The sequence below is a fragment of the Apium graveolens genome, chromosome 1 (assembly GCF_009905375.1).
Source record: "Apium graveolens cultivar Ventura chromosome 1, ASM990537v1, whole genome shotgun sequence".
NCBI classification, from domain to species: domain Eukaryota; kingdom Viridiplantae; phylum Streptophyta; class Magnoliopsida; order Apiales; family Apiaceae; genus Apium; species Apium graveolens.
The window spans coordinates 195,939,346-195,959,933 of record NC_133647.1 but is presented as its reverse complement, the minus strand read 5'-3'; the positions used below and the strand labels follow the sequence as shown (position 1 = coordinate 195,959,933).

The 20,588-nt window shown below is 31.9% G+C and overlaps 2 protein-coding genes across 2 annotated transcripts; both read right to left on the bottom strand.

Moving 5' to 3' along the window:
• Positions 1-335: 335 nt before the first annotated feature.
• LOC141714823 (DNA-directed RNA polymerase V subunit 7-like) lies at positions 336-962 on the bottom strand. Its single transcript, XM_074518319.1, has one exon. The coding sequence runs from the start codon at positions 960-962 to the stop codon at positions 336-338; it is 627 nt and encodes a 208-aa protein (XP_074374420.1).
• Positions 963-10,386: 9,424 nt separating this feature from the next.
• On the bottom strand, positions 10,387-16,540 carry LOC141714817 (calmodulin calcium-dependent NAD kinase-like; the record flags this gene model as incomplete). Its single annotated transcript, XM_074518313.1, has 7 exons — positions 10,387-10,914; positions 11,251-11,395; positions 11,486-11,808; positions 11,889-12,018; positions 12,375-12,593; positions 15,718-15,776; positions 16,247-16,540. Coding segments are annotated over 7 exons (1,431 nt in total), but the record flags the coding sequence as incomplete, so codon positions are not given.
• Between the last annotated feature and the right edge of the window lie 4,048 nt (positions 16,541-20,588).

The window sequence follows — 20,588 nt, the reverse complement described above, 5'->3', positions numbered from 1 at the left end:
AAAAAACAAGCTTCATATAATATTATAATATCCACTTCAATAAGGTAGAGTTCTTTGGTAGATTAGTGTCAAAATGTTTTACGATTGCTGCTAATTGAAATAAATATAAAAATAGCACAGAAATTCAAACAGATGCTTCTTCTAGTACCTAGAACTTCACTTCTAGTTTCACAATATTACAAAGAAGAATGATGTTCTTATATAATAGCAGAATAACAGGTATAACTCTACATTAAAATAAAAATATCACAACACAAATTCTTACAACAAAAATCTACTAGTCATGAAAGCTGCAACTGCAAGTCCTCACAATTACAACATATGGCTGTTACAAGTCAAGGATCCTGCAACTCTAAGTCCTCTTGGCTAAAGTCAGGGAACCTGCAACTCTCCAAGTCCAAACCATCATGACCAGATAAGGCCATTGGACCTAAGCTATTACCTTCCAAAGAAGCGATAAGAGTATATTCTCGTTCAGCATACCAGTTCTTGTGTACCCACCTTGTTCCATACACCATGAAATTGACGACAACATCACGTCCTATCCTCGATCCATCAGCACTCACAAAGAAAGGATTTTGGTCATCATGCACATACGAGTATCCGGGCATCTTTTGAGCAGGTAAATAGATAAAACGAATCGGACCCCTCCTCATAAAAACCCCATTCGTAATTACATTGAAAACAACACCATGCATGATTTCTCCATCCATGGGTAAGAATGTGCGACACTGAACACAAACAGGAAACAGAACATAGTCTAGGGAGTCCAAAACCTTTCCGGTGCCAATCCTCTTCAATTTTGTGACAGCAAGAAAATAGCCAATCTCTTCTGTGGACTTCACATTCATCATCTGTTTCAGAAGGCGAGTTACGATCACATTTTGAGGCACTTGCTTATTCTCGTCCAACTCCGTCAGGCGGACCACGACATTAAAGGAATATTCTACCTCCTCCAGCATGTTCACTTTTCTACCTAAACGAAGAAATAATAGTGAGAACAGTACACTTAATTTGATTTCTATATGTAAACAATTTAACAGTCTGCTTAGACTGCTTTACCACGCACTTGAAACCACTATTTATAACATAAAATGTAAACCTAAAAAAATTTAAGTTATAGTTTTTTCTTAAAATCCAAACACATTCTATCGACTTAAATAGCAAAACGTATTTAACAGAATCCCCAGTCTAGAATTACCCATAAACCATTTTATCGATTAGAAATGCCAGCAGTTGCTAGGCTGTCCCATGTGGTGACGTATTTTCCAGAAATGGGCATCTTTTTGAAGTGGCCTCTGAAAACTGATAAGTTGAAATCAAACTACTGCAGTTGCATTCTGGTTTCTTAAAGTTTTTCCTAGATAGTTGGTATACTATTTAGTATTAGGAAAGGTGAGGTAACAATGAAACTCAAGACCTTTTCTAGTACTATGAACACCTTTATCACCATCCAGGTACTACTTGTTTCTCTCAAATTGCAATGTTTAACCAGCTAGGTCCAACAATTTGATGAGAAAATTGAAATGCAATTCAAATTCCCAGGATTCACAAATAGTGCCATTTTCACACATTGGTTATAGTAATCCACTTTGGTCAGGTTAGTTCTAAAACTAATGCACGTTACATTTCTCAGACATTTCCATCTAAATAAAGAGGTGCTGCTGATTTGGTTGAATATTTTGGATATAAAATCATGACTTCCTTTTAATCTCCAATTAAAGTCATTAAAGATCCAACATGCTTCTAGGTTCTAAAACTTCATCTGTTCATCAACACTCTAACAGAAACCTAAACACAGCAATAAATATTCATCAAACACCAAATCCGTAGGTTTGAAATTTCTTTTAAAGAACTCCAATAAAATATGAAAGCAATTCAATTAGAAAAACAAAAAAAAACACGTTCCATGGAGGTTTAAATGAGCCTGTCAGAGTTTATTGAAGTCTCATTATAGTTTTTTGTTTATGAAAAATCATTAAAGCTTTAACGGAGTTAAGTTTTTATTACTTAAGTACTTTTCGACAAAAATAGGATACCCTGAAATTGGACGGATAATATTTATGCAAAGTTCATCGGATTTTGAGGTTGTCAGACCAAACTGCATCATTTTCATAACAGGTGTACCCATGTCAATATTTACTAATCTTAGGGATGGAACATGCAATTTAGTCTAATTTAATAGGATTACGTTCTTTTGTGCAATAATATGCCAGATTTCGCTTCCTATACCCTACGAATTATAATATCATATCGCGACTTTAATATTTGGATTCTTAATCCTATAACTATTAATATAGAAATATTATCTATTTATTGTACCAATATATCCTCGGGGTTGGGGATATGAGAAAGTCAAAATGCAATGGTATTTTCCTAAAGTTGCCTTCTATAAATCTTCAAGCATATTGAGGGAGGTATCTTATTCTCTGGTAGCTCGCATTTTACTCCATTAAAATATCTGGAAAAATAATTATTCATACAACTACAAAATTTTTAAATATCAGATAGCATTTCTTAGAAATGATAGGATGAAATTAACCCAGACTTAATCCTGCTATATAAAAATTGCAGAATTTTAAAGCAACTCACAGACCCTAAAGGCCTAAACAGTTGGGCAACCATATTTAGATCACTCTGATCATCCATACACACGACTTGTTTGCCTGAAGGAATTTTGCAGTTCAAACGTGTCCAAAATTATCCTATAAACTCCTGTTAAACCTCCAGAGAAATTAAATATTTGTTAATAACAATACTTCCAAAAAGGTTTGATCCTCTATAATATTCCTGCACCAGAAGTGCGGCTATATTGATTCTGCTAACTCTCTCTACCTCATTAAAATCTTATATTCTCATATTTTCAGAAAGCATACACTAGATTCGTCTTTTACTACAAACAAAAGCCTTCCAAAATAGCTCATTATGAAGCCATAGTTTGTTTATAGTGCTAAATTTTTATTTGGAGTTTTTCTATATATTTTATCCTTTGCTTTTCTCTAACTCTCAGGTTTCCGAACAATTTTAAAAAGTGTATGGAGAAACTTAGATACCAAATGCTTACAAATGTTAGTAGTAGTCCTCCAGGTACGATGGACCAAAATAGCTATTTCTTAAGATAAAAATGTAAAATTATTTTCAACAATAAACATAAATGGACAGCTGTCAGTTCTAGATCAAAACTTTAATAACCACACTGAGTCGTATAGGTTATAACCGACAGGGCACAAAAAAAGTAGTAAGAACCAATCCCAAGGGCTGCGTCTTCTGGACAAGTCATAGTGCACAAAACTATGTTAATCACCAATAGGACTGTCTGAATCACAACTATCTCCTCTGGGTAGACGTTTTTAATTACTGAGAGAACTCGTGAAAGCTATTTCACAGGAAAGCTATTAATATGAAATTTGATTAAATTGATTCAAGTTTTTCCTACTTACAATATGAAATGAACCAGAAGAATACACCAACAGTCTACACTTGGACAGTTTACATCTTCGCTTAATCATCTTCACTTGGACACTTGGACAGTCTACACTTCTATACAAAACCCGTCGCAATCGCAGTTTACATCTTCGCTTAATCATCTCTTATGTGAGTTCTAAATCTTACTTCCTTAATTGAGTTTTATTGCTTTCTTTAGCTTATTTTTTCCATTTCGGGTCTAGTTCAATTCTACCGTGTTCCATTTTGGAAATTGTTTTGGTAACTACAAATGTAGGATTCTAGGGTTGCTGAAGCTTTTGAATAGAAGCAAGTGCTCTGTCCATTTTCTTCTTCATGCTTAACTGTTAGTACATTGTAATAAAATGTCACAGGCATATTATATATTAGACCTACTATGTTTTTTAGTTAATTTTTTTGATTACATAAGTTTTTTGAGTTACAATTTTTGTCGCAGGCATGTTTAAATAATATTTAAATAAATTCAAAGGCAAAGATTTTAGGTAGGTCAACATTTTCATAGCTTGTTATGAGAGGATTCTACATTTCTACTGTAGTTTCTAATTATAAGTGATCCTTTAAGCTAACAATATATGAATAACTTACAATCTCATTATTCCTTTTTCTATTCTTCTTATCAGTTTCACAGATAAGATCAATTTGACTAAAACGAAAACAGTTTGCAGGACGTTTCTGCATTCTACTGCAAATCTAACATTCCTAATTCAGAGTAGTCGATCCAATTTCCCAAATTATATCTTTCACCTAAGTGACCTAACACTTACAAATCACAATTTCAGCTGCAATTTAAACTTGAACAAAAACCAACTAAAATATGTAACACATCTACGCATTTCCACACACAATCGTGAATCGTCCATTAAAAACGAGGGGTGAGCGAGCAACAAGCTTAGACACAAAATAAAAAACTTAGTGAACCACAAATTCCTACTACCTCATTGCTACTGTAGTTTCTAATTTTAAGTGATCCTTTTTATATTCTCTTTAATCAATTTCACAGATAAGATCAAATATTCAAATTGACTAAAACGAAAATAGTTTGCAGGCCTTATCTGCATTCTAGTGCAAATCTAACATTCCTAATTCAGAGTAGTTGATACAATTTCCCAAATTATCTTTTACCTAACACTTACAAGTTACAAATCACAATTTCGGCTGCAATTTATACTTGAACAAAAACCAACTAAAATATGTAACACATCTATGCATTTCCACACACAATTGTCTATTAAAAACGAGGAGGGCGAGCAACAAGCTTAGACACAAAATCAAAAGTTCAGTGTACCGCAAAATCATACATCATTTCTACAAGATTATTACACAAAATTTTACAATTTGCATACAAAATTTACAGAAGCAACATTGCGAAAATAAAAAAGCACAAATCCAATCTAATATAAAATGGTCTCAAATTCGAATCGCAACCCGGAGAACTAAATATTTTGTGCATGCACGAAAAAGTACAAAACATTTAGTCCCCGGTCTCATTTCGGACATAGTTCTCGTTTAAGCCGGACCCCATGACAGCCATATGTTATGCACCGTACATAATAACATTAAAAGAAGTACTACAAAATATTTAGATTTCGATTTTTCATTTCGAGCCTAGTTCTCGTTATGCAAATTTAAAGTTACACTGTGTAAAAATACCAAGAATTAGATCTTTTAATCTTGAGACTAAATAAAACTAAGACAATTACTAGTGATTACACACACATATATAAATGTATACAATACAAGTACTGTGTATATTTACACACACATATATATAAGATTTAAAGTTACACTGTGTAAAAATACCAAGAATTAGATCTTTTAATCTTGAGACTAAATAAAACTAAGCAAATTACTAGTGATTACACACATATATATAAATGTATACAATACAAGTACTGTGTATATTTACACACACATATATATAAGATTATGAGGGTTAAGGGCTGACCTGATAGAGAATTCAGCAACAGCAAAAAGGGTTGAAATTCGGGAAAAACAAGGATTTGATTTCATATATTTCTGTGCGTCACCGAGAGAGATGAGAGAGAGAGGGAGAGAGAGAGGGAGAGAGAGAGAGAGAGAGGGAGAGGGCGATAGCGAGAGAGAGAGAGAGAGAGAGAGAGAGAGAGAGATTGCTATTGTGATATTAAAAGAAGCTGAGTGTAATTTAATTTTATTCCTCTTTTTATTTGGTGAATTAGGCAAAAATTAGCTTATGCACTTTTTGATAAAAATATATTCAATAATTAATTTATTTTCAATTTCTCGTAATAAAAAATTTCTTTGTTTATTTTTTTAAGTCAACTTGACTTTTTGAGTATGGATTGGTGATCGGTTTAGCAAAATAGTTACAAAATATCACGTCAAAATTTTATTTGATAAATTAAAATGGACTATTTTGCGTTCACAACAATATTACGAAATGAATTATTTTATACCGTCACATCACACATGTCTTGTTATTTTATAAATTTTTTGTATTTTGTTATGGAAAAAATGCGCGTAAAATATATTAATTTTCGGCATTAAGTATCCAAAATACTGATCAGCGGTACTTTACACTCAAAATACTCACAAAATACACATTCAGGGGTGCGTATTCAGTTTTTTAAAATTCTGTAAAGAACGCGTATGTGCATGTGTGTTCCCTTTTTAAATTGGAAAGAATACGTATAATAAAATTGCGTACTTAAGGAAAACGGAAAAGGAACATGTTTGTTATTCGCAAAATTTTAAAATTTTGCACACGAATCCCCCAGATGTGTATTTAGTGGGTATTTTAAACGGAACATTGCGTAGAACTGTATTTTGGACATTTGCCCTCAAATAAGGGATATTCTGATTTATCACCCTTTTGTTGTGTACATACTCTTTCATTTATTTTTTCCGTATTAAAATCAAATGATGAACTAAATAGTGAAAATGATTATTACAAAAATTAAAATAAAATTCTACATGTCAATTTTTGGATTTTATTGACTAATTTAAAGAATAACCCCTTGGAATTTTGAAAATTTAATTTATAATTTGTAGAATATTGATGAATTTGTTTTCTTTTTCTTTTTAATGAAAAATTGATGAGTTTGTGGTGTCAATCAAGTATTTTTAAAGCTTTCAATCGAATCGAGTAGCTGACAATTTTTTTCATTGCACCAAAATATAGTTAAAGTTACAAATTACAAAATACCTTAAATTGCTTATTACTAATTTTATTAATATCAATAAATTTAAATTCATCTCATTTTTAAACGGGGCCAGGCCCAGAGGTGGACTTTGCTTGGTATTGGACTTCCAATTGTCCATAAGTATCTCAGTCAAGTTGTAGTCCAAGAAGGCTCAGAGGTAGATTTTTCTAGAAACTGGACTTCCAATTGTCCAAAGAATCTCAGCCCATTTGTAGTCCAAGAAGCACAGCAGAAAGGCCCAAATTGTTAAGTTACAAATCGTTTTGCAGGAGTAATAAACAGACCACTAGATATTAAAATTCGATAAAATTTAGAAATCATTTTGTTCAGCTATTTTTTTTTGACAAATGCTCAGCTAAATTTTTTTTTTTTAGATTCTATTAAATCAAACAATTATACGATTATTTTTCTTTTTTATCTTTTCCTTAATTTATTTTAATTTTTTTGATTCAAAGTCCATGTGAAAAAGTATTACGTAACAAGAGTACTAAATATAAAAATTGAATTCTGATCACGTCCATCAAATTTATCCCAGAACACCTAGCTCGTGTTTGAATCATGAGATTTCAACATGATTAGCGGAAATAGGAATAATTTTTCTTATAACCTCGTTCCTATTTCCGTTGTTAATCAGGTTGAAATCTCATGATCCAAACGGCTCACACATAAAACGTTTATTTGTTATATTCTTCCAAAGCATTAGTATTATTCAATAAATTACATAAATGGTGCAATTAATCCTACGGTTAGATACCATTGAGCCAAGTACATTCACATGTATCAGCATTCAGACAAGTAACTGATGCCAGATAGCCCCCAGGATTACTCGCCAAGCATTCACTCCGACAGCTTTGGGGGGTGCAGTTGCTTATCGGCAAGGTAGTGTTGCCCGTAATCGGATGACCTCCGTCTAAATCTCGCAACCCGTATCTCTCGCCTTTTTCTCCGTTGTTCACTGCACCTGTTATACGAGATTATAAAATTCAATATCCTGTTACAACGGATTATAAAATTCAAAAATCGATTCTAAGCAATTCATCATATAATCCGGGTAATCGATCGATTTTTCGGAAATTTTTACAACATTTGACATTGTTGCGCAAATACTTATATCTGAAGAAACTCCATACCTATACCCAGTGTTACAGATTTCCGAAATCAGAATTATTCGATTTAAATATGGATTTTGCGATTTATCGAAAATCGGTCTAATCTGAAAAATATTTTTGACCGATTTATCAACGATTTTTGAAAAATCGACCGTTTTTTTATAACAGACTCCATACCACATACATACAAATCAAGGTTAATGTAAGTTCTGAACTGTCATTCAAGATTATAATGCTTAAAAATTTATACGATATAACATATTGATATATTCAATACGGAACAAATAACATGTCATACCTAACGTTGATCGTGAAACAAGATATGATAACGGATAAATACATATATAATTTGATGCGATACATAACGATTCTGACAAAATAATAAATTAACGAATAAATATATTTATAATTTGATGCAATACATACCGATTGTGACGGGCAAGTTTACGCCAAGTGTGGCATAAATCACACAAATACAGAGAATCCCAAAAATGATTTTGCCCATAATGCTAATTGCTTACAAATTTAGAGCTTCGAGAAAGTGTGAAGTTATGAGCCAGAGACAAAAGGGAAATTTATAGTTAAAACATGTCACGTGTATTTGGATAATATTTATTTAATTTCATAAATATCTCACCTAAATCTTCATGTATGGTTTCTTATATATTTATGATAAGATTTTGTAATAATTTTGTGGATCTTCTTTTCTTAAGGGGTGTATATATAATTATCATTTTTTTCTGATTTTCTTTCCAATTGTGGATTATGGTGGCTTCCCAATATTATAACTTTTTTGACAAAAATATTTTAATTTGATAGAAATTTGTTGGACTCCTGATTAATACCATAACAGACATTTTATTTATTGGATTTTTTGGTCAAAAATCGAATTGTGTTTATGAGGGTTTTTAGTACTCCCTCCGTCCCGGTGGGTTGTTTACATTGAGGGACGGGGGATCGATACACATTTTAAGACTCCCGTAAAACATGTTTTCCTACATAATTTTAAATATTTTTTTTCTTTTAAATAAAAATATAATGTTTAAACTTTTATACATAAAAAGAAAATTCTAAAAAAAATTATAAAACTATATTTTATAGTAGCCTTAAAGTGCGTGTTAAGCATGAGACAAAAATATGTAAAGAATCCAGTGAGATGGAGGGAGTATCAGTTATTGAATTGGGGTTTTCATATATTATTCAATAAAAAATTATTAGTTGTTTGAATGTAAAAGTTTATATACAAATCTAAAAAATTGACTTATGAATGTTCATTTGTGTAAGTAAGAATAAGAATGTACTACCTCACAACATATATTCTTTTTCAGTTACCGTTTTTTAATGTAAGTTTTAATTCTTCATTTTATTACTTAAAATGAGCTTATTATGGCTTTTATTTTTCAGTTAATGATTTTGAGTTTTGACCGTAGATTTAAATCTTTATTTAGTATCTTAATGTTTTTTTTGACAACATAGTTACAACACTTTTTTTTTCAGTTTCTGAAGAAGATACTAAATGTAGGTTTTAATTCTTCTTTCAATATTTAAATGACAACCAGTTTCTTAAAAATGTGTTTTAAGTCTTCATTTTTAAAGACATCATCTTTTTATTTATTTTTTTAATTATTGAATAACATTTAAGTATTACCAACTAAAACTTGGCCTTTGATGTTTGGAGTCCCTAAAAGAGATGAAGAGTTTAAGGTGGTAGATAAAGCACGGAATTCACACTACTCCTCAATCGTATGATAACAATATTAACAACAAATATTTAAATTAAATAAATGATCCGAGTGTCTCTCTAAATCGAGTTCTGATACCCTATTTAATAATCAGTAACTCTAAAATTTTAAGGTGGTAGACTAAGGTCAAAATAATATTCAACCAAAAATAACTTTGAATTTGTTCCGGAAGATAAATTAATAGATAAGTTAATGATACAAAACTCATTCATTTTAAAAATTATCATTTAACAGATTACATCAAAGGTTGTACTTAGACCTAAGAATGACTATTAATTATTGACCGAGAGACATTCACAGGTGTTATCATCTTCACCTTCACAAAACAACAACTTAGCATTAAAATAATATAATCTGAATTTTTTTTTTCAACATTTTGATGTTCGATCCATACCAATCAACTGAGTCAACTCTTACGGGCTATTAATCGACTTTTGCCGTCTATTATATGCAAAAAACTGTAACAGGCAAGTTAATGCCAAATGTTGCATAGATAACACAAATACAGAGAATCCCAGAAATGATTTTTACCCATAAGGCTGCTTCAGTGTGTAGTTTCTAACATCTCAATGAATTGCTTTGGAATTCATAGTTAAAACACTTTCACCTAAATTTTTTTGTACTAAATCTTATCTATGGTTAATATTCAAAGATTTTTATAATATCTCAATCATTTTCACCTAAACATTCATGTAGATTTGTTATCTATAATTATTTATGCCACAATGATGAAAGAATTTGTAGTAGTTTTATGGTTTTTCTTGTCACTTAGTGGAATCCCTCGTCCGTTTCAAAACAATACTCTATTTTTTATTCACCGTCAAACTGACTCAATTTTGACCGAATATTAAGAATTGTTCCGCAGAAACGGACTACACAAAATTTGACTGTAAAAAACATAATCTGGTTACTCATGATAGCAATGGCAGCATAAGCTAATGTACCCATACAAACAGCAAATAAGAACATCTTTAATGTACAAAGTTTAAATTATTAAGGGGGATGATAACAGAAAATAAGAATATCTTTAATGTACATGGTTTAAATTATTATGGGGGAATGTTAGCTACAAGTAGCCAGCATTATCTTCCTAGGTTTGAGAACAAGGTTCTGCAATGATCTTTGATGTTTTATTACCGGAAACACGGATTCTGATCATGATGATGCTGAAGTTTCAATCTTTCGAATGGCCTCGATTAGTTCCTGTTGAATCTTGGGCCTGTCAGGCAACAGAACTATGTCTTTCCATACTTGTGATCCAGTCCCCACTATCAGTTCCTCACCAGGTGCTGCTGCTGCTGCATAAAGCTCCTCAATGGACTCAGCTTCGTCGTTCAATTTGCTAACCATTTTCAAACATCTGATTTCATCTGGATCCACTAACAACTTGCTTGCTCCGTCTTTATACCCTATTAGCTGCATTATTATTCAATGATCACAAAACACTCAATCTTCTTTAAAAAAAATCTATATTTTGGACTTGTTAAACCGAGTATTGAAGTCCAGGTACCAAAACAGAAGTGACTGATCTGACCGACTACCAAACTTTAAATGTTTCAGCTTTAAATTTTTAGGCCTTACAGTTGGCGGAGAACCAACACCATTGGTGCAATAGAGCCTGGCATGATCAACAGAGGTGACTGATCTGACCGACTACCAAACTGAGACGTTTCAGCTTCAATGAAATAGTGTAGATTAACTGCTCAATATTGTCTATTATTGCGTAATTTTTCCTTAGTTTTTAGGACTTACAGTTGGAGGAGAACCAACACCATTGGTGCAATAGAGCCTGGCATGATCAACAAGTTGACAATACTTTGGAAATGCATTCGCGAATCTCTTATGGGATTTCAGCTGTGAATTCACTCTCACTGCCCTTCCAGTTGCTACGGCCCTCCTGCATTAGTCCAATATATCCTCAACCTAATGAAAGTAACAGATCGAGTTATGGAAAAATTGAGGTTTCTATAGGTAAAAATTTGCATACCTGATACCTCTAACAACAGCTAGATAAGCATCACAAACAACTCCCACAAGCTCTATTCTGTACGGCCTTCTTTTCCCTAATTTTTCATAACCTTCTTCATTTTCATCTATCTGTTCCCAGTAATTCTCGATAACAGTTCCATCATCTTGGACCTTGTAGCCCACTCCCATACGATAACGATGTTTATGAACATTACGTGCCATGACAATCGTCTGCTGGACGAAAGGCTCCCATGAAAATGTACCATCCATGATCACATCCCTCCCCTCATTCAGCGCTGTTACTAGGACTGATGACGCGGCATCAGTTGATGTTTGGTGCACCTGATTCAGTTCAACACATTCATTAGACTACCAATTCTTAGTTATAAAACCCAAGCCTTGTTTCAAAAACTATATATTACCAGTTCTGCAGTCTGAAGCATGTCCTGATGATGTCCTCTAGAGCTAATAGCTCTATATATCACATCTCTTTCCTTAAAAGCGTCCGCTTCCACAACTACTGCATTTGTTCCAGCTCCAGACCAAAAGGAACTGTCCAGAATTTGTTTATAAGTATTCTTTGTTAAGGAACCAGACATACTAATATCTTGAGATTTTAGAGAAAGTCCCGAACATGATCTTATACTCTTTAACACTCTCCCTCAATCGTACGATACTTTTCGCTACAATTGACAACGACAAATACAACCAACACTAATATCAATAAATATTTAAATTAAATAAATGGGGGTGGGAGGCCTCGAACACGAATGTCTCCCTAAACCGAGCTCTGATATCATGTTAATGTTAAGTAACCAGTCACACTAAAACCTTAAGGTACTAGAGGAAGACCCGGACATGATCTTATACTCTTTAACATTCTTTAATCTCGAAAAGTTGGTACATACTCATTGAGGAGGTCTTTGAGGACAGTGCTCTTTCCAGCACCCATACCACCTCCCATGAAAAGGAGCACAGGACTTCTGTCATTGTGAGCCACTGGAACCATGAGCTCGCTTGAATCGTCTCGTCCTTTCGGTGAACCAATGGCCTTCATCTCTTCAACTAAAAGAGACATGGCTCTTGTCACTTTCAGATCCTTTGTTACCTTCTCAAATCTCTTCTTCCTGATTTATAATAACAAACTTCAGTCTAGAATATACAATCAACTAAGCAATGGCATATGTAAACATTTTTCTATTTTACAGTTTTACTATATTAAACAAAACAAACATTACTCTCTCAGGCTCAACTACACAGGCCTGAAGTAAAACTACACTGGGCTTGAAGTAAAATCTCTACTAATTTTTAGCTTTATGAAAAAAGTCGTGCATAGCAAAATTTTGAGTTCAGTCGAGATTTCAGTTTAAATTAGTGGTGCTCTTTTATTTGCTTGAGCCGCTAGGCAAGGACAGATCATGTACTAATGATACCGAAAAATTAAGAATATATTTAACCATTTAAAATAGTAAATATGTATACGAGATTATTATTTTTCTTAATTTATTTATTTATTTTTTTTAAAAATATTTTTTAAAATATTTTCTTGATTTTTGACCTATTAATTCGATTTTTGACCAATTAATCCGATTTTCATAAATAATGATGTTTGACCCGATTCTCTCTTAATCAGTTCAATTTTCTACCGAACAACGATTAATCGCCGAATTTTAGAACACGGGACATATAAACACTTATAATTTAGTTGGGAAAAATATTAAAATAACATGAAAATTTAATATTATAATTTAAATTCTTTACATGAAAAATATACAGACATATCTATTCCATGAAAAACGAGAATTAAATGATATTGACATATTGTACAGGCATGACTATCCATGAAATTGATTGTGGGCATGATTATTGGTACTGCATTGTTTCACATTTCAAACTGATTAATTTTTTATAATAACAAAAACTAATTTCTTTTACCATCTTAAAAAATTAAAAAATTATGTTTTAAAGTGTAATTTTAATTAATTTTGATTTATTTGATTACTTAGAATTCAAACACGTATGAATATGATCCGATTTAAAAAAATCCGATTCGAACCCGAACCGTTTAATTATCTATTAAGACCACTGTTCTAAAAATCCCCGATTAATCTCCGATTAATCCTTAAAAAATATTTGGCCGATCTATTTTTTGAAATCCGATTAATATTTATAAATTATTTTTGAATTATATATTTCATAATAAATAAGGTAAATATATTAAATATTATTAAAATATTTAAATATATCCGATTTTTGTTCCAATTAATCCCTCCGATTAATCCCCGATTTGCTGATTAATCCCTAATCGGTACCCAAACCGAATCGGTACCCAAACCGATTAGCACCGATTACCGATTTTTACAACCACGATCAAGACGGACTACTTAATAAAATATTTTGAGCAAGACAGAGCAGCATTGTTCCACATATGTTTAGATAAGATTTGTAGGCTGTAGCAACTAGCAATGATTCCAAAGATTTCAATGCGAGACAACTAATTAGGTAGCAAAGATATCATTCACCACAAGTCTACATCCACAATTACACAAATATAGAATACTCATGTAAAGAAAAATACACTCATGTAAAGAAAAATATGTCTGAGTATAATTATTACCCTGAAAGTCTCAAGAACCTCACATAATATAGGATTTAGAAAAAGTCAAAAAACGTCACCGGGTTGGAAGAATTATTTTTATTAATTAAACTTATCAAAATTTGATTGATATTTATATAATAATATATAACTGAAAAACGTATATTATTAGAAAAATAATTAAAATATTCAGACAAAATTTAAATAATTTAAACATGAAAAATAAACAATTGTTTAAACAGTTTCTTTTTTTATTATATGCCCCGAACACATGATAAATAAGAAAATTTATAAGTTTAGTGTATTTTGTTTGATTCATTTTTTATATAATAGTGATGAACCTACCAATTAATTTGGCCTAAAATACATGTATACATAATAAAAAATATTTTAAAAATTAAAAAAGTACTTATTTTACAAGTAGAATATTACTTCCTCCGTCCCTTTTTTACTTTTACTATTTTGACTTGTAACACTGTTCATGGTAAGCGATTACATCTAATTTAAAAGATCAAATATAGTCATTAGTGATTTTGTTGAATTCATATTTATGAGTACTTTAATACAATGAAATTTTTATATTTAATACTAATACAAAATTAAAGATATCAACAATTAAAAGTGTGAATTAATGTGTTCAACACAAATAGAAAACGTTGGTGGGGCTACTGGCATTTTGTCATTTATTACTTCCCACCAAACCAGCAGTACCAGAAACAAGTCAATAAGCTCCCAACTACAACACTATTACCTTCCGTTTCTAATCACTTTGTGCATTTTTTTACATCTAGTCATTTTTCTAAACTACGGTAATAAGAATTAATAGGCAGATTAATTTTTTAGTGATTAATCGAATAATTATTAATTAATTAAAATTATTAATCAAAATGCTAATCGATTTTTTTTTAAAATATCTAATAATATATAATTTATAATTTTTTTATCGTAGTTAACACGCAGCCGCTACCCTGTGAGTGCGCATCGGGTAAACTCTACGGACTCATATAAATTTGATAAATATGTTTAAGAAAATATGCATCGATTAATCGGATTCTAAAATTGAATAGGAAAAATATGCATTGATTAATCAGATTCTAAAATTGAATGGATAGTTTATCTTTTAACGATTAATCGGACAACTAATCGATAAAATCGATAATTTTTATAATAGAGGTTCTAATAATTAAACCAATAAAATTTGAATATAATTTACATTTTACACACACATATATATATATAATGTTAACTTTTTATCATTATAAAATAAATTTAATCTATTTTAATATGTAATTATCAATTTTCCAAAAATATTAAAAATTAATTTCTAATATTAAATTAAAAATTGGTCAATGAAAGCATAGAATATCCAATATTATCACTGATTTGATTTTTTTCTCCCTTCAAACGATAAAAACTGTCAAAATCAGGTAAACATCACTTCTAGAAATAAAAAAAAACATTTCACCACTCCTTTATAATTTCCTGTTAAATGATTAACAAAATCATTATCAATGCATGACAGCCACAGGGTCGATAGATGTTGCTTCTCCTAACCATTTTTTTAACCTAATTATCCTCAAAGTTTAAACATGCAAATAATGAAATTCATAAAAATATAAGCAAGTTGAACTAAATTTATAGGCATGGGGTCAAACCTTGTAGCTGCCATTACCATGTTCTTGAGCTTCTTCTGCTCAGAGTCAACGCTCAACACCTATAACACAAAGATGATATAACAAAGGATTCTTTTATTCTGTGCATTGTGACAAATTTTAATTTGTTCATTCTCATTAACAGTAATGGGCTTCTTTATACATAAAAATGATCAAGACTCGCAAAAAAAGTGATTGTTATAGTGGATCCATGAACACACAATAGATCGTGTACATCAATTTGATGGCATTTTGATCAAGCGATGATAAAGATTTCACCTAAATGATATAACATTGGATTTTTCTATGATTCGTGCATTTATATGTGACAAATTTTGATTTGTTCATTTATCACTAATAGTATTGGTCCCCTTTATACATTAAAATTATCACCACTCGTAAAAGTGATTGTTGTAGTGTGGACTCATGACCACACACTCGGTGCATCAACGACCTCTTGATCCGGTGATAAGGATTTCGCGATTTGAAACGGGGGCGTGTGAGTGTGTTTAATTAGTATCGAAAACAATACCTGAGTGATCATGTTAGAAGCTTGAGACCAGTGATATGCAAAATAGGACAAAATGCATCTGTCAAATTCTTCTAATAGTTTCCCATACAACAAATCAGCATCAGCTTCAGAAATGAAATACTCATATATCTTCTCTTCACAAACTTTTCCTTCTTTCAAATACACATATGCCAGTTTGCTCAGTTCTGGACACTCACTCCCATCTTTAAATCCGATCTGCCTTGCTGCACACACATAAACACACAGTGTACGTATTATAAACGAAACCAAACATACCCAGTATATCTCGTAGAGTCAGGAGAGTTAAGAGGTACTTGCCAACATAATTAGCAAAATTTTCTAGCCTTGTGAGGTGGCCAGATTCTGAATTCTCCAACCTGGGAACAAGAGGATGATCGTGCTTGTCTTTGTGTGCTTTGTGCAGATGTCGAAGGTGATGCATTTTGGCAGAAAAATGTTGGTGATGAGGACTTAATACTTATTCTTCACCCTCTGGAATGAGTTTATGTAGAACTGAAAATTTATAGAGAGAGACAGCTAAGGATGTGTGTCAAAGACTCAACATGTTATTTGGTATAAAAGGGGTGGAGACCATGTGGTAATATATTTGTTAGAATAGACTTTCATGATTTTTGTTTGAGGAAAATTTAGGAAGTTTTTAACCGAAATAAGATTCCAAAGGGTTCGAAATAAGATATATCATGCGGTCGGCCTCTTGATTAGCTACATTCTGGAATCACGTATGAGTCCGTGATATTTAGTTCAAAAAAATAAAATTTCATATTTATTCCTAAAACCCCCATAATATGGTTTTTCATATTCAAATAGGGTAGGGAGGTGGGTATGACTTATGAGAGAAGGGTATGTGTATCAATTTTTATTTTACTATTTTAATTTTTATTTAAGCAATAAAATATATATATTTAGTATTAAAAAAATCCATAAACCTAAAAAATATTAAAATAATAATACAATTTAATATATTTCATTAAATTAAAATTATTGACTTAACATATTTTAAATTAAAAATATTTATTACATCACTCAACCAAACACATGATATCAGATATGATACTTGATCACCATATTAGCCTAACCCGATTTCTAATTTCAACCCGATAATATGTCTTGAACCAAACGACCCCAAAACGATTACCTGGAACTTAATCTCGACCTGAAAATAAGATATATTACTCCCTCTTCTGTTTCATTTTAAATGTGTCTTGACCGCATAGTAAAAATTATCATTTTTTTTATAAATATAAGTTGAAGTTATATATTTTTATTCATATTTTTTTTAAAAAAATTATATATTAACCATGCGATCAAAGCACTTAGAAATGAGTGCAGAAAAGTAGAAATAGAAGGAGTATTAATCTAGTACCGAGAACTTAATCTCGACTTCACTAGTATAGACTTTTATACTCTTGTCTCAGTTATTTATGTACAAATTTTTCTTATATTTGACACGTATTTAAGATTATAGTTTCATAATTTATTATTACTTTTTTATATAAATTTTTTAATATTGTATCATTATTTATAAGAATTTTTTTTAAAAAAATTAAACAATTACATTTTATAAAAATTTAAAAATGTGCGTGAGTATCTGAGAACGTCATGATCCGACAACATAATAAATTAGCCCACATAATTAATTGGGTGGGTAATCTTACTGTTGATTGCACCACTTAAAGGCAATATCTCAATCTGTGGTACTTCGAATTTTATCAATTTTGACTTTAAACTTAAATATGGAATATTGAAATATTGAAATTAGTAGCTATACACTTGTAACAAATAATGGAAAATGACAAGAAAAGGGGTAGCAACTAGCAATTCCCACCGGTATGTGCTAGGCAATATCATTGTTATACAAATCTGTCGATTTTTTAAAATTCGTCAATAAATCGATTGAAAATTGGTTAAAAAAATTTGTCCGATTTAACCGATTTCTGATAAATTATTGATAGTTCATCCAATTTTTAAAAATCACCTAATAAATTATAAATCGATATTTCAACTGAATAGTTCGAATTTTCGAAATATATAACTGCGACCAGTATACATGCACATTTGTGTAGTAGCCGTGGACATCATTATTTTTATATCCACTGAGACTTACAAGCTGGTGAGCCAACCTGTGAGTATGCAGCAGCAACTAAATACAGACAGCACAGAACCATACAAATGATTAAATTAAACGCATGGGAATGGAAAGCTCATTTTCATCTTCTATGTCATTGATTTCCATCATGCTCTTTGACTTGCATTGGAGTTGTTTTAAAGAGTTTATGTGTGTAAATATAAGAACCTCGAATCTTATATTTCGTACGCAGCGGCGGATGCAGAATCCGCCAAAAATTTACAAAACACTTCTTTGTCATTAAAAATCTGATTTATTGTTTTGGATATTTTTTTTTGTCAATTTTTTACTCACCGATCTTCGTTTAGTCGAAGAACTCTTTTAAAAAAAATTCTTAAGATGTAGGAGTAGTTCTTTTAGACTTAGAAATGGACATTTTAATCTGTAGACTTCTATCTTTGCTATAATTGGACTAAGACTTATGGTGATAGCCTATAATAATAGAGGTCCAATAACAGAGGCACATGGCCCAATAATAAGAGTTCAAGAAGTACTCAGCTATAACCTTGAAGGCCTAGGATACGTGGCAACATAAGAACCGTCCAGTTACCCTGGATCCAGAACGTTTCTACGGTCCGGATCAGGTAGTACTCTGACGCATCCCAGACGTCCATATGCCCTACAGTCCAAAAGGCACACCTACGGTTCAGATTAAAAGGTACAAACCCCTAAACTCTAGTAGGAGGCTTATAAAAGGCAGGACAGAAGGAAGGTTACAGGTTACATACTTTTTCTCTCGCATATACTTACATATACACACGTACACACCATAAAAATACTTGCATAATTCCCGTTTTGCCCCCTTTACTCCTTAAAACCTTTTCTCATTCTCACGCCGGAGGTGCCGCGGGGACCCCACCCCCCTCCGGTTCTGTTTTGTAGGTTCCCACCCTACAGCTACACCGCACGTCGCCGTCATTTCTATCCAAACCAGGGGCGGAACCAGGAATCTAACATGGGGGGACCAAAATAAATAAAAGTAGAAAACCTACCGATTTATTTGAGATGTGCACGCCTTTCTTTGATCAAATAAAAAGAATCAATGATCTCCTCGACAGAAATGGTCTCCGCAATCTCCTCTTCAATATACACTATCAAATAATTCCTAAGAAATTCATCTTCCATTCGATTGCGAAGACTTGTTTTCAAAATTTTCATAGCAAAAAAAGTTCGTTCAGATGTTGCAGGAGATGCTGGAAGAGTCAAGACAAGCCTTAATAGTATATCAACTAATGGATACATGTCAGTTTTCTCTCTGGTTACCAATCCATGACATAAATCACCAAGAGTAGACAGATTCTTCAAATCTGGATGAACCGGAACATCTAACCCATAATGTCGTAGTTCACACTGTAGATGGATTTTTTCATCTCCCAAAAAATCTTCTGGATAAAACTTTTCATCAATAACGAATTTTTTCATCTGGATGATAAGTCTCAATTTGTTACCGCAAACCAGGATCACGTATTAACGAATTGAAATCAATAATTTCATCAGTGTTCTCAGAATCAATACCTTCATTAACAATCTTTGGATTTTGAGGATTTTGCTCGGAGTTTCTGTTTATCCCACCAAAAATCAGAGGCTCAACTCCATCTCCAGTGACTTCAATTGAGGCGGCAGAAGGTTCTTCATCTTCACAAGTAGTTGTTTGCTTTTTCTTGGGTTGAAAATAGGATGTAATCTCTTTTCTCTTACTCATATTTACGGATTAGATGCAAAGGTAGAGTAGATAAAGAGAGATGATATTACGGATTGTAATTTTGTAACTTGTATGTATAGTGTGTATTGTGGGTTTTGGGACCGGAGCAGAACAACTGAACAAGTATGTTCTGTTTTTAGACTTTAGTTTTAAGCATTTTTTTTTCAAATTGTATTATCTTTATCTTATATGTTTATTTATTAATTATTAAGATTAATGAACAAATTTCATGATTTCCATCTAATCAATATTATTTTGAATGAAATAATTAACAAAATCAATAAAATTTTGTATAATCAATTTTCAATTTCAATTTTTTTTTTAAATCTAGGGGGACCAAAAAAATTTTTGATAGTAAATTTTAAAATTTTATATTAAAATTTTGGAGTTATTCCGCAGTTGGCGGGGACCGGGGCTCCCTTCGGTCCCCCTAGTTCCTCCCCTGGTCCAAATGGAGCTTGAGTCCGGGCTCGACAAGGAAAAGGATCCGGGGT

Excerpts from the sequence above, each read along its gene's own strand:
- LOC141714823 (XM_074518319.1), bottom strand. The coding sequence starts at position 962 with ATGCTGGAGGAGGTAGAATATTCCTTTAATGTCGTGGTCCGCCTGACG.